The sequence below is a fragment of the Watersipora subatra genome, chromosome 9, assembly GCF_963576615.1.
Source record: "Watersipora subatra chromosome 9, tzWatSuba1.1, whole genome shotgun sequence".
NCBI lineage: Eukaryota > Metazoa > Bryozoa > Gymnolaemata > Cheilostomatida > Watersiporidae > Watersipora > Watersipora subatra.
Window position 1 is genome coordinate 6,500,693 of NC_088716.1, and position 16,499 is coordinate 6,517,191.

General features: G+C 32.3%; 1 protein-coding gene across 1 annotated transcript in view; it reads left to right on the forward strand.

Annotated features, from left to right (window-relative positions):
• The window catches only part of LOC137404738 (receptor-type tyrosine-protein phosphatase delta-like), a 56,013-nt gene that overhangs the window by 24,243 nt on the left and 15,271 nt on the right, over positions 1-16,499 (forward strand). The window contains exons 15-16 of the mRNA XM_068090970.1: positions 15,125-15,228; positions 15,881-16,064. Of these exons, the coding sequence (XP_067947071.1) occupies positions 15,125-15,228; positions 15,881-16,064 (288 nt within the window). The remainder of the gene's footprint in view (positions 1-15,124; positions 15,229-15,880; positions 16,065-16,499) is intronic.

Below are 16,499 nucleotides of genomic sequence, written 5' to 3' on the forward strand. Positions count from 1 at the left end.
TACTATTTATATATCAGTTAAGAGGCTGCTATGAATTATATATTAATTAGGAGGCTGCTGATATTTATATATCATTTAGGAGGTTGCTATATCTTACATATCATTGCAGAGGTTGCTATGAGTTACATAGAATTTAGGATGTTGCTATGACTTATAGATCACATAAGAGTTTACTACAATTTGAATTTCATATAGTTGGTAGCTACTATTTATATATCAGTTAAGAGGCTGCTATGAATTATATATTAATTAGGAGGCTGCTGCTATTCATATATCAATTAGGAGGTTGCTATAACTTACATATCATTGCAGAGGCTGCTATGGGTTACATATAATTTAGGATGTTGCTATCACTTATAGATCACCTAAGACCTTGCTATAATTTGAATTTTCCATAGTTGATAGATATTATCTATATATCATTTAGTAGGCTGCAATGAATTATATATAAATTAGGAGGCTGCTGCTATTTTTACATCCTTTAGGAGGTTGCGATAACTTACATATCATTGCAGAGGTTGCTATGAGTTACATAGAATTTAGGATGCTGCTATGACTTATAGATCACATAAGAGTTTACTATAATTTGAATTTCATATAGTTGGTAGCTACTATTTATATATCAGTTAGGAGGCTGCAATGAATTATATATTAATTAGGAGGCTGCTGCTATTTATATATCATTTAAGAGGTTTCTATAACTTACATATCATTGCAGAGGCTGCTATGGGTTACATATAATTTAGGATGCTGCTATCACTTATAGATCGCCTGAGAGTTTGCTATAATTTGAATTTCATAAAGTTGGTAGCTACAGTACTATTTATATATCAGTTAGGAGACTGCTATGAATTATATATTAACCGGGTGGCTGCTGCTATTTATATATCCTTTAGGAGGTTGCTATAACTTACATATCATTGCAGTGGTTGCTTTGGGTTACATAGAATTTAGGATGTTGCTATGACTTATAGATCACAAAAGAGTTTACTATAATTTGAATTTTATATAGTTGGTAGCTACTATTTATATATCAATTAGGAGGCTGCAATGAATTATATAGTAATTAGGAAGCTGCTGTTATTTATATATCATTTAGGAGGTTGCTATAACTTACATATCAATGCAGAGGTACCATGGCTTACATATAATTTGGGATGTTGCTATCACTTATAGATCAACTAAGAGTCTGCTATAATCTGTACAATAAAACAACAATCTGTATAAAACAAAAATAATTGTTGTTAGAACCTACATATTGTATAGTATGTTAAACTTTAACGTAGGAATCAATAAATTTGTATTTAAAACAACAACAGCCACCATGCTTGATACTAAAAAATTCAACTAGTCAAGTACCATAGAATGGTCGTTGCTTAGTCACCAAACGGAGTAAATTTATTCAGACGTCAAGTTTAATGCGATATTACAAAAGCCTCAACAACAAGAAGACCCTGCTGCCAGTTTAATTTTGCAGCTTCATGAGTAAGTTGTGGGCTCGGGCATAAGTCATCATTATAATTTTCAAACACCAATTTCTTTTAACAGTATACAGCTCTGGCATTTTTGGTAGTTTGCCTCAATCTTCCGATCATGGCTTTTTGAACTCTCAATTTTCTTTTAGGCTGCATAACTTTCTGCTCACTAATATAAACGAATAATGTAACTCAATATTTGTAAATATGGTCTATGTTATAGTTTCTTATTCAGTCACATATCGCTGCTGCACTGCATACAAAAACTTAAAAAAAATTAGTTGGTAACAATGCATGGACGCAATTCAGTTACTGTGATTGCTAAAATGAAACAAACACATTTTTGCTTGCTGTGCATATTATCTACAGTAATAATATGAATTACTTGCACAACATACTTAGTTACTCAATCTAACATACAATAACAGCAATGTCTTTCTATTCATCTTAAGCCACTCTTAGAACGTTAAGTAAAAACATTTCCCCACTCGGGAATGGAGTGTCAGGTTGCAAAACCTGCGCAATACCACAGCACCATAAATTGGGTAGATTCCAAACAAGCCCATTGTGCCTATGTAGAACCCAGGGAAAAACTTAATGTCACATAGAGAGCCAATAAAAATACAATAACATTCTATCTTGAGGGCATTTTCGCTTTTCAAAACTTCTTTCTTACTGCAATTTATTGTTAGCAATGATCAGTCGGGCTGGACCCAGCACAGTACCAAATTTTTTCTAACTTTAGATCTCTTGACTTTGGGTGGTTTTATTGATCAATAGTAATACTGAGTGCTATTATTCACATTTTACCAGTAATAATAATGCCCTGAAATGTCAAGAAATTGATAGAACATTCTACTCAGACACATTCACTTAAATTTGGAAAATGACCCAAAAAGATATATTTCTCATTGTGTAGTGAATTTCTGATTGTTTTTAGTCAAGCACAGCGTTCTAAGTAATTTTTTGGGCTTGTCGGTTTGACAGTAAGTTGTCAGTAGACTGGCTGCTGCGGCATATTCCCTTATATTTAGTTTTTCTTTAAAAGAATTATTATAATTTATCTTAGAGCTTGTTTCTTGAATAATACATCATAGTGTACAGTGCGGTACAATAGATAATATCTATTGTCGGTATTGTATTATCTATCATAGTCATTGTTTTATGCACATTTTCTGTACATAAAATAATAGCTAAGACTGCTTGATACAAAATAACTATACAAGTGCATTACTGCGGAGTTGGTCTCTTTTAGTCTTCAAAAAGAGCACATTTATTGACAAATACAACGCAATGATAATAAGAAGGTTCAACAACATAAAAAATTCAGCTGGCATTTTTTCTCGCAGCCTTCTTTAGCAAGTTGTTGGCTCGAGCCCGAATCACTGTAACACTTCTGTTAGGCAGCGTTGAGTGTTTAGCATCCAACACTGATCTTGTTGGCAGTTTGCCTGATTTTTCAGTCCAGTACTTGTCAAATTCTGCTATTTCCTCTGCACTTTACCGTTTTCTGCTGACTGAAATAGTAAATAATGTGAATTATCATTTATAAAAATCTGATAAGCTATGGCTTTGATGAATCACATATCATTGCTCAGCTCCATTCAAAAGTTAAATAAGCTGGTTTACGTGCTGCAAGTCAAAACAGAATTGATGGTTTCTAAGATACAAGTGAACAATAAGGACATTAATGCTCGTTAGTGTCATTTCTCATTTAGTAATATAATACTTAACCGATGTATTGTTATTCAAAACACACATATACTGTAGAAGGTTCTTTGATGACCACTTCTATATACTACTTTAGTAGCTAATTATGAAACTAAATGGTGTGCCACTTGCATGCATGCGATAGAGCAGTTTGGATTTCTATTTGCTTCAAATTATTAGAGAAATGATCAGGATTAACATTTATTGAGCAGTCTCAATGGCCAGTGTTCAGAACGATTGCTGCTAAGCTTAGTGTGACCTGACTGGGTAGCTATTTATTGAGTCATTAATTAGGCTAATACTTGACCTATGGGGTCAAGCAATGTGGTTAAACACCATTGTTCAGGTGTTCATTGAAACCACTAATGCCTAGATTGCTCTAGATACCTAAATGCCTATGACTAGGAGAGCTAACCTGACAGCAGCAGAACACAAAGACTAGTGTCAGCATTTATGTAGGCAACGAATTTGACTGAAATACTTGAAAAGTTAGACACCTTTATTTTTTCTACTGCATTTGAGCTACAGCAAAATAATCACGCTTGTTTCCCTAGTACATTGTGTTAGTTTAAAGCCACTTATCATAGCATCACCCACATTTAATCTGATGTCTGAAAATCACTCTTCGGCGTTGATAATCCATGTATGTCACTCTGCACTTATTTAAAATCAATGCATTTTTGATTAGATGCTACTACACAAATAGAAATATACCCTTGGGTTCTTTTTTTAAATTCATGCATTAGTGATTTGCAAATATATGAAAGCAGAGCCTTATTTAAAACTAAAATCTTGTTGCGTCAATATTTGCAAAATTATGCTTGCTATTTTAACCTTGACCCAAAACTCCAATATTATAACATTCTGAAATACAGCTAAATTGACATAAGGTAGAATCTTAATTTGAAGGCCATGTTTATTCGAGTGCTATTCTAGAAGTGTTGAAAACTAGAGTGTCACCCTTTAATTGACAACCACATCCAGCTGACTGCGACTTCAACATTCTTTGATCTTTGGATCCGATTTTGGACAGGATGGATAGAAAAATGTTGACAAATTTTTACTAACAATGACTCAGTTACAACAATAGCAATTAATACTTTTGTCAATGCATATTGAAGCGAGTTTTCTAACTTCTAAGCTTTACAGTGTTTTCGTTAAAGCTTTGAAAGCAGCACCGTGGAAATAACTAATAACTCTATAAGGCTGATAATAATTTTATTGTTTAAGCGGCCTTGATAGTTCGGCATATATGAAAAAACGGTTTAGCAAATATGATGAAATCTGTTCTACTATTTGAGGCTAAAATTTCTTGCACATGCTACAGCATTAGAATAAGCAGTTAACGATGGCATTTTGCAAGCTCAACGCCCAGTGTATATGTTATCACTGAATCACAGCTTAGTTTGTGTGTTATATAGTTTTTTATGTGTTTTTTTCAAAAGAAGTAACGTTCACTTGAACGGCGGCGTTCTATCTTTAACCGTCATCTATTATAGTACAGGCCTAGTAGAGGGGCGTTTAAATGAATGGGGATTCAATTAGAGATTACATAATATTTTATTAACCCTTTCACCGCTGCATCCGCATTTAGGCGAAATCAGTGGACGACCGGCATATGTGCATGTTGCGAATTTCCTGGCAATTGCGTAGTAACTTAATTTTATTATTCGTTGACAACATAACTAACAGTCTTTAAGACTTTTTATGGTATTGACAGTGTTGTCCAAAAGTTTCCCTGTAAAATTACCCTAAACTCACGAAGCAATTTTAAATTTTTGTTTAGGACTTTTCAACATAAAAAGAAACATTTGTTCTTTCTGATTTTCGAAATATTTAGTGCTATTATAGCTTTCGCAAGTACATCCAGAATTGAAAACAGATAATTACTAATGTTGATAACATTATTGATGATTGTTGATGACTGACGGATTAAGGTTTTAGTGATTACACATATAATTAAAGTAGCAGCTCCAATAGTGACTCCAATGGTGGTCAAAGTAATAGTTTTTGTAAGAGTAAGGAACATGGTAGAGCATTGTTTTTTGAGATTCGAAGGGATCGTAGCTTCACATAGCATTAGCAATGCACAAAGTAGGAATGCATTAAGTTTTTTGAATAGTACTATTTTTTAACGTGTTGGAAAAATAAAATCTATAACAAAAAGGTTTTAGATAGAGTTGAAGCTAATAAAGATTGAACATATATTATGAAGCACAATCGACAATTTTTGCCACTATAATTGGAAGGGTTAAAAAATGCAGTGCCATGGCATTCAAACATAGATTTTATAGTAATATTATTTCTTATAAATTTTTTGAAATAAAACTTTTATTAATGTGGCACGCTCTTGTGGAAACTAACCGTTAATCAGCAACATACCCCCTTCAAGAAAGCGTCCAGCTGTGCTTCGTACCATTTTCCATCTGGTGGATATAGTGCTTGGATGCGGTGACCAGGTTTCTACCAAAATAAGCAAAACAATTTTAATAGCCCAAACAGATGTTATGCAGATTAAAAATTGATGCAAAAGATGCCTGATGTTTTTAGGTTTTTCAGCAAACCCGTGTCCCTACCTCCCATTACTAAAATTCTATGAAGCTGTAATATTTTATCTCATGCAATATTCTTCTACAAAATTGAAACATAGGTTTTAAAGCTTCAACGATTTAAAGGATTTCATTTACTCCAGTCACTTACTTATGACTCAGCCTCTAGTTTAAATCCGTATCAAATTACGACTAAAATGCATCAACTTGTTAATTACAATGAAAATAATACATTATCATAACTTTATACTGCCCTAAGCAAGCAAAACGCCCTATCTGAAAAGTTTTTCAAAATTCACTTTTTTGTGCTTATATGTAATTTAGGTTGAGATCTAACATGTCTCGAAATTTCATATATCTGAGACCACCAGAAATAGCACTTTTCACAATGTGCAAAACGCCCTATCCACATTTACCACACATAAAGTGGCAATCAAAGCTCTCTATCTGCAGATACAGCGTTTTGATTGGCCTGAACATACACAAAGTTGGACATTATGAGCAGCATTATGTAATCAAAGAGTATATAAACAAAGGGAAGCGAAACTGAAGCATATATATTTGGTTGTTTCAAGGCAGCTCATACAAGCTAGTGCACTGCTAAGTGCTCAATCTTATTGCTATATTTTTTATCATAATATATTTATTATGACAAGACAATATCTAAGTGACAAAAGTCTCGATTTAAAGATCCGACTCAGAGATTTGATGAAAAATTTGTTTTAATTACATGTCCATTGGAAGGTTTTGCTTTTTTAAAATACTGACATTATTGCACTCAGTTGTTTGCTTTAAATTATTTTTAATAAAAGCGTTTGATCTTTTTTAAACTACTATTTTACTTATTCCTTTCATTTCATGACATCTGGTTTAAAGGATACCTAGATCTTTGATCATCTCTTAACTTTTGAGCTAAATATGGCTATTACAGGGTTTTAATCCATGTGTTGACTGGATGAGTAATAGGAATTGCAACATATATCATTTTGTTGACTAATTGCGGGTTAATATCAGAATTTAAACTTGTAATCCTTTGATAATCCAGTCATGGCAAATGGTCTTGTGGCAAACTAACAATGAGAAACCAGTCCAATTAAGCAATCAAAAGGCCCTATCTGCAGTGATAGGGCGTTTTGATTGCCTAGTGCCAGCTTAGTAAATTGTCAATTTAAGCAAACAAAATACCCTAAGTGAAATAACTCCTTTGATTTTAAAGTTTCACGAAAAAAAAATTCAGTAAAGATTGTTGGATATCTCACCATAATAAATAAAAAAACAACTAAAATACTGCTAATACTGATGCCAGGCTTGACCAAAACGCGTTTGTGCTTGTGCTGAACAATTTACAAATATCAAGATACAGCGTTTTGCTTGCTCAGGGCAGTATAGTATAGGCTACTAATAATTCTGCCTGTTTGGTGCTATCAATCAGCTAACACTACTAATCAGAATAAAAAGCATCCATAATTATTTTAATGCTTTTTAAAAAGTTACAAAAGTTAGGAGCATCGACAGAGTCACAGATATTCATCAATTGCTGCCTACTGTGCTATATGTTACCATAACTATTTTAATGTGTGTCGGTTAATCTCACAAAGCTACCCTTGTGTATAATTACAAAGTTATCATTTTATGAAAATTAGTAATAATTTCATTCTTTTAGCATTATAAAGTTGGGGTTTCTTGACCTTTTTAACTTGACAATATTACGATCTTGCAATTAAGGCAGTAAAATCCAAATCCAAATTAGCTGCGAAAACCTATGCATTGTTGTTTGCCGTCGCAATTTGATGACATGAGTAAGTTGCTTAGATATAGTATTTAAAGTGGCTCGCCCTAAAGGTCAAAAATGGCCACTACCGGTCTAACCTTTCGCATTGGTATTGAGGCGAAGTAAAATACTTTTTCATGATGCCTTTTCACCATAATATGGTACAATTAATTCAATGACAAAATTGGCAAAAGTAATATAAAACAATTGTGACAAACAAATATACCAATTGTGACATGATTAGTCTGTTTTTCTGCTGCTGCAAAACCCTAAATGGCTAGACGCGTGAAAAAAGCAAAATGTTTACCGGCTACAATCTCGCTAGAAGGTTGAACTTATGTGATAAGTCTTTAGGTTGTGTAGGAATGAGAGGTTGGCTTGTTTCTTACAATCTATTTAATCAATTGACTAGCATGCAAGAAGATAGCAAGCCATGCCACATTAGGAGAATGAGTCACTTTAAGCACAAACCACAATTGCATAAGTACATAGGTCATTTCTGCTAGTGAGAAGACCTTGGAGAATAAGACCACATTATGCAATTCTGTGAAAATTTTATTACTGCAGTTATACTTGTGCTGCAATATTTCTAATAGAGTGAAAAGCAAATGAGCTGCCCAACCACAACCTCCTTCATTATAAAGTTACAAAGAATAGGAATAACAACAATAGCTTTCATTGGGAGGCTGAGGCTATTGAGAAGTAGAAAGTGAATTAGCTAAGCAGGCAATAGTAGAACACACATAATAAGAGCATAGGCATCATGATTGATGTGTATGCAGGCAATGAATTTATGTACAATTTCACTACCAAATATTTTAGTAAAGCTAGACACCTTTGGCTAAAGAGTGCTAGATATAGGTCAAAACAAGCCAGTGACAAATCTCATGTTATGCATCCTTGTTTGGACACTTTATTTCTAAAGTGTTTAATGCATTGGAAGTTTAACATAAAAGTGTGCCAAGAATGCACAAAGAACATTGGCAGCAATAACTGCATAGTACTGACAGCAATAACTGAATAGAACATGATGTTTAATTAAAATGTAACATAAAAATAAACGTTTTATTTTGTTTTGGTAAGCTTGCAGCAAAAATGTTTGCTGTGCACATAAAATATTGTTTTGCTCCAAATACTTTACAAACAAGTAATAATAACTTTATTGATGCAAATTGTACTGAAATTATATTTGCTACGAGCACCAATGGAAGTCAAAATAAGTAATACAATTCTTACAGACCTTTTAAAAACAATGGCCTTTGCTGCTACAGAAAAGTGAGTAGACCCATAGGAAGAGAAGTATATGTTCTTATACTACTAAAACTACCTTTGGTTCAGAAATGAGATTTGAAAAGAGCAATGAATTATTATAAGCATTGGCAAAATTTTTGGGATGGATAGGAAACAAAGCTGGGTATTGCACATGCTGGTAATTTAGCTAATGTAAATAGATTTCATACACTACCTAATTGAAAGCATCAATGCAAAATCTAAATACATGTAAATACTTACTAGCCATAGTACAGAGTGACCTTTTAATGTTTGTCAACATAACATGAACAACATAACACTTTGAGCATCTTGAAATTATATTAAAGTTGCTTTCATTATGAGCTCCCTTTGACATTTTAAAGTATTAAAATGGCCAAATACAAGTTGCATTTTCAGAGAACTTTTAAATTCAAGTCATATGCCACAAAAAGTTCCTCTGCGTTGTTTGTAGTATATTCTAAAAGTGCTAACACTACATTTGTTTTAAATTTTAAAGTTGACACAAATAATTGAGCAAATTATGTAGCTTATTAGTAAAACTTTTGTTAACATCAGCAAACAAACTGCATACATGCTGCCCGATATCGAAGGCCAAAAATAATAATATATATTGCTATTTATATTTTAACCAATAGTTTTGCAGTTTTGTTATTGTACAGCAATTTGTATAAAACCTACTGTATTTCAGGTTTGAGTAACTATGAGTTTTAGTAGTGTTCTGGCCCTTCCTATCGCGTGTTTTCAACATTTTGAGGTAATAATTAAAAGCCATGAGTTGAATTGCGCAACTTCAGCAGCATCTTATATATATATATCATTCGCCAAACTCATTGTCTTGAATCATCAAAGTTCACTAAATCATTCAAAAGGAAATACATACACTTGTATCTCTAATTCTTTTATAGCTTTACCCTTTTACTGCCACCCATGTACAAACTAAGCTACCGGCCTACCGCCAGCCATTTCACCGAAAATTGCCAATTTAGCTTCATGATATGTACATGAAGCATGTATACTATTTTGTTTCAACTTCAAAGTTTATCTATAAACTTTTTGTAATATATTTTATTTTGCTAAAATGTTAACATATAGTGCTATGCAAAAATCAATGTACCTTCACTTTGTGCATTGCTAAAGCTATGTGAAGCTACAATCGCTACGAAGCTAAAACGATGCTCTACAATGTCCCTTACACTTAAAAAAACCATTATTTTCACTATCATCAGAGTCACTGCTGCTAATTTAATTATCTGTGTAATCACAAAAATCTGAATTTGAATAAACTATAGTGTCATCAACATACATGTAAGTAATTATATGTTTTCTGACTTGCGCGATACTTAACAAAACTTACACAAAAAATGTCCATTTTTATTTTAGAAATTCTCAAAAAAAAATTTGAAACTGTTTGGTTATCTTAGACTAATCTATTAGAGAAATATTCGAACCACACTGACAATACCATCAAAGTTTTAAAATCATCCGTTATGTTTTTAATGGATAATAAAATTAGGTGACCACGCAATTGTTGGAAAATTCGCAAAAATGTGCATACAGCAGTTGCTGATAGATTTAGCATAAATTCGCATACGGCAGGGTAAGAGTAAAAACCAACAAAATATTTGTCAATCTCCTGCCTCTAAACATGATATCTCAAATCTGATAATTACTCTCAGTGTTGACTGAGTAACTAAAAGTGGTAATGAGTAACCATGGAAAACTATTCATTTTATATAATTATGCAATTGCTCAGCAATTGCAACCATGACTCATAAAGACTAATAGAGGAATAAAGAAGAGCAATACTAAATCTCTTTGCTATGCTACATTCCTTTGATTGGTTTGCGCTATTTATATTATGTAATCTGCCAATAATAGATGAATAGAACACAAAAGTGGCATAATGGTTTATGTAAGCGTTTAAATAATACAATGCCTGTAAAAATTAACAACTTTTCTTACTGAAGCTATGGCTATATCAAATTGTTACACTAATTTTTGGCTCGCATGTATAATGTGCTATTTTACAGCAACTTATTGCAATATCGCATACCTTTAATTTGATGTCTGCAAATCAGTCTTTGGTGTGGGCCATCAATGCTTCTCATCCAGCAGTTATCTATAACTAAAGCGTCATTGATTATTTGCAACTATACAAAGAAAAACTACTTTTGGGCATGCTGTTACATTCTTACGTCAGGTATACATTTGCTAGTTACAGTAAAACTTTGTACAGTATATTTTGTGTTGGTGAATTTAAATTTTTGCTTATCATAGTGACTTTGCCAAAACGTCAAACTTTACTGCATTTCAAAATACAACCTTACTGATATAATGTTTTATAGTTTGTAATCTATAATTATGTATATGTTAAAAAATATTATAAATTTCGGTAGATGAAACCTTGATTATTTTGACATATTTTTTATGCGAACCAACGTGTAATTAGCAACATACCTTTTCTAGAAAAGAACATCCAACTTTGTCTAATACTCTCTGCCATCTGATAAATATGCCATCTTAGCAATAATGCTTACCAAGTTTCTACAAAAATGAAAAGATAATTCAAGTAGCATAAACAGATATGCAAACCAAAATGAATGCAAAATACACATTTTAGTTTACTGGTTAAGTTTTTTTTGGCAAACTTGAATGTCTGCCTCCTACTACTGAAGCTCTATAAAACAGCTAAGCTCTTAATTACTACACAATTACTACACAAGATTCAAACTAAATACTAAAAGTTTCAAAATTCAAAGGCTGCATATACCCACTTACTTGCTTATGCCTATGCATGTACTACTATTACTTACAAAATCATAACTGAAATACGCAAACTCTCACTATTCATGATAACAATAATACAATTACTTTATGATCATGTTATTCTAATAACAGTTTTGACTGTTGGTAGAACCACATTAATAACGTTACTTATCATTATAAAAAACATCAAAAATTATAATAATAATAACTGAAAATAGATTAAAGTTGGAGAATTAACTGATTCACTAAAATAACTATTAATTGTCAGCTGGCGTGTCTGTGTTGATGTTACAAAACTGAACACTCGTGTAACAATAATAAAGTCAAAAATTAGGACTTTACAAAAAGTTTTGATTTTTTCCTTTTTGGTAATATAATGCTGACCTTTCTTGACTTTTCTATGCAGAACAATATCAGCAGTTGGATGACATAAACGGATGTAAAAATATATCAAACGTGTTCTGTGCTACATTCCTTAAAAATTATAATAATTGAAACATACTTTTTTCACGCTAGTCCTATTTCAATATTAAATAAAATTTATACTGCTTTTCTACAACTGTATGTTTCAAGTAAATAAACTGTAAATTGACTAAAATAGCATGAACAACTTACCGAATGTGACTTGCTCCCTTACATGTAGTCATTCTGCTGCTACCAAGCTCTAGTAGACTACATGGGTGAAGAACTAATAGTCCTAACAGCCACAGCAACATTATAACAGCCACATCTCTCTAGCTGTTATATACTGTGGTTATACTTTTGCCACTTTACTTCAATAAATTTAAAAAATCAATTCTTCGACTAAAAAACCATCTCTCAGGTATTGCGTTTGGATGCAAAGTTTCAAAAAAAGATTTATTTTGTGGCTGGATGCAACGGCATCGAAAATATGAATTGTACTGATTATAGACTTATTTAAACTTTTATTACAGCCATGCTTAAACATCAGTTGAAACCATAATGAGCAATTATTGTGAATTTTCACAAAAAAGAGCAGATCAATGAGAAACCTTGCAAAAAAAGGGAGTGCTTAAATGGCAGTCTTGAAAACTATAAAGAGGGTTAGCAAATAAATTGTAATGTATTGTAGTTTGTTAATATACAACTTTATTTCTCAAATCTAATAAAGCTATCATGAATATTAGCAAAACTGACTGTATCCGACATAGCTGCTAATTCTTTGTATTTGCTGATGCTTAGTCATAAACTTATTGCAATATGTTTTTAAATAGATTGTGCTAGTAACTGAAACGATACCAAAACAGTTAAAAGTAAGAATGTTTTAAAATTGATATATGCCTCCTAGTTCCATACATAAGAGCCTCCTAGGGTTTATAATTTATTGATAGAAAATTACACATTTTTGTTGGAGTTGTCTCCTCTTTTCCATATATATGAATATAGATATATAAGGCGATTATGGGAATCATGTTTAAAATACTTCTATAGGGTTGTTAAGCACTATAAACACTGCTAGAATTAGGAGGCTCCCTGGACGCCTCCTAATTTTTCAGAGCCTCCTAACATGGATTATATATTGATAGAAGCCTCCTAGTTGGGAAATATAGTTCTATATATATATATATATATATATATATATATATATATATATATATATATTAGAAATTCCACTGTCATACAGCCCACGACCAAAGTAATAATGGAAAAAAGAAAGGGTACTGTTGGTTGTCGAAAAAGTAGTTATCAGCAGGAATTGACAGAGTATAATGTAAACGAGACTTGTTTGAGATGATATAAAATAAATTTGAGGGAGCACGACTCTGAAAAGGCGCAAAAGAAATAACAGAAATGTAACAGAAATAAATATTAATAAAATAAATAATTAACTATCTCAAACTTATGTTTTACAATAATAAAATAAATATTAATTCAAGCTGTAGACCTAAACTACTGTACGTAATTTAAATAACAACAGCAATAATGATATATGTTTATTATATCTCTTATTATATTGAAATGCAATATTAAAAGTAAATGGCAAGCTGCCGTGTAATATACAATTTGAAAGTTGTTTGTTGGTTAAAATAAATATTAATTCAAGCTGTAGACCTAAATTACTGTAAGTAATTAAACTAACAACAGCAATAATCAAATATGTTTATTATATATCTGAAATGCAATGTTAAAAGTAAAATATATTGTAATATACAGTTTGAAAGTTGGTTGTGTTGAATGTAGAACGGTTTTGACAGCAATATGTAACAGAAATAAATATTAATAAAATAAATGTTTAACTATCTCAAACTTATGTTTTACAATAATAAAATAAACATTAATTCAAGCCGTAGACCTAACCTACTGTACGTAATTCAATTAACAACAGCAATAATGAAATATGTTTATTATAGCTCTGAAATGCAATATTACAAGTAAAATATATTGTAATATAGTTTGAAAGTTGGTTGTGTTGAATGCAGAACAGTTTTGACAACAATATGTAACAGAAATAAATATTAATAAAATAAGTATTTAACTATCTCAAACTTATGTTTTACAATAATCAAATAAATATTAATTCAAGCTGTAGACCTAACCTATTGTACGTAATTTAACTAACAACAACAATGCCAACAATAAAGAAATCTGTTTATTATATCTCTGAAATGCAATATTAAAAATTAAATGGCAAACTGATGTGTAATATACAGTTTGAAAGTTGGTTGTGTTGTGATGAATGTAGAATGGTTTTGACAGCGATATGCAACAGAGAGCAAGCGTTGGCATTTACGCGTCTGGAAGTTTTATGCAAACTGGAGTGAAATAAAGAAATATTCTTGTCATAAAAGGGCGTTGTAGTAACGCCCTACCTTGCAGATAAGATGTAAAGAAATCTGGCTGGTGTTCTAGATAATTTGAAAAACCTTCAATAATTGGACAAAAACGTAGGCTGATAAACTGTGTACCACATTTTCGTACCTGTAAATCGGTCAACGCCTCAAGCAGTAGACAAACAGTAACCAGTAAACAGTTCTACTATCTGTCGCACGGCTTTATTGGCGTTTCGTAGGTCGGTCGAAACTATTAATAAACCAAGCTGTTCAAGCGTTTTGTGGCGATTTGTGGCAAGACTTTATCGTTCTATTCTCTGTCGCTCGGCGTTTCAATTTCCGGTCTTAACTTTTATTAAACGAAGCTTTTCAAGCGTTTTGTGACGATTTTTGTCCTAATAAATCTGTCTATTTATGTATAATCCGATCAGATGGGTTAGTTTTAGGAATTTGCGTCAACCTTTCAAAGGCTTGGTAACATATTTAAATAGGTTTATATGCGTTTTGTATCATTATTATACTTAAACGACTTTACTGAAAAATATTTAAATTTGTTGGTAGGATTTCGTTGCAAGGGTTTGGTGACGGTTGTTAACGGATAATTTTTCGGGAGTTGTGTGCACATGTGCATTTATCATAATTCTCCCAATCAATCGTTTCACTCTTGTTTGGTCGTGGGATTATATGTACAGTAGCAGTGGTATAAAAAGTTGGGACACAATTTGATAATACTAAGCTATCTGCACAACTGGCAGCCATCCTGAACATGACTGGTTGTTTTTACTTTAGAGACACCAGAGGAACCTAAAGCCATGATTCTATCTAATACAAGTTGTATTACAGTCAGTCTAGAGAAACCCAATATACCAAATGGTGTAATTGAAAGCTATGAGGTGAGACAGTGCACAAATATGCTATTTAAGTATCAATCTCGACTTTTCATAAAAACATACGCAAAGCAAAAGTCCCAGAAAATTAGAGCTAAAAAACTTAAAAAAAAGACTGAAGCTGTGTAAACAAAAAATTATAAATCATCTAGAAATATGCGTATAGTTTGTTATTTTTGAAAATAGTCATTCAAACTCTTTTTTGGTGAGGAGCTTTCTCAACTACGCAGTTTTCGTCAAAACTGCAATAAATGTGTTTTTTGCGCTATTAATCAAGCCCTTTATCCCTCTCAATAATTGGTTCTGTTTTACTTTACATCAATGTCATTAGATTCAAAAAATTAAAGTCAATTTTATCTGCCAATTTATTTTTCATTTTCACAACAATAGTTCAGTGACCGAAAAAAACTATCATTTGTGTGTTAGAAGTAAATATACAGTAGAACATTTAAAATTGCCTAAAATTTAACTTCTCAAACGCCAGACTGTCGCCTTTCTAGCCTTCCTATTTACATATACGTGTTAGCATGCTCACACAAACACCCTACACAATACACACCACAACATACACCACCTAACACACACCACATACCGCACTACATAACTTTATATTATCCAAATTGCTTCTTATGAAGGAGAATCTTATTTTGGCATCCAGGTTTCCTGTAGCTATCCAGAACAAACTGAGATATTGCTAACAATGAAGGCGGATGCAAATGAGTCAGCAAAAGCAGAATTTTGTGCCATCCCATCAGCAACTCTTGTTGAATGCTGCAGTTCAGCTACCAACTCTATTGGAAAAGGAAATGAGACACAAAACAGAATCTACACCCAGCTTAAACGTGAGTTTTGTACACTTCTATGTAGAAAATTAACATCGATGAAAAGGAACAGCAAAGAATTTAAAAATAAGCCATTGTAAGGCAAAAACATAAAGGCCTTTTATATCATTTACTGACTTTCCATGCTTTGATTGTATTAGGAAATTTTTCAACTTCATATGATAGAAGCCGTAAAATCAAATGGACTTGGCGCTGTTTCAATTCGCTAAATTTGTAAGAAGGTATTCATAGTGAAACTGCCATTTGAAATCACAAAAGCGCTCATTGCGAACGAATTCGAATCAATCATATCTGGCAAGACTCCATAGTAGAGGTGAAAAAGTCACCACATTTGTTCATCATGCGAGTATATTCTAACTACTACCACCAACGATGTGTTGCTCGCTCATACAGCGATGATGAGATTATTACCTTTTCATTAATTTTATTACCTTA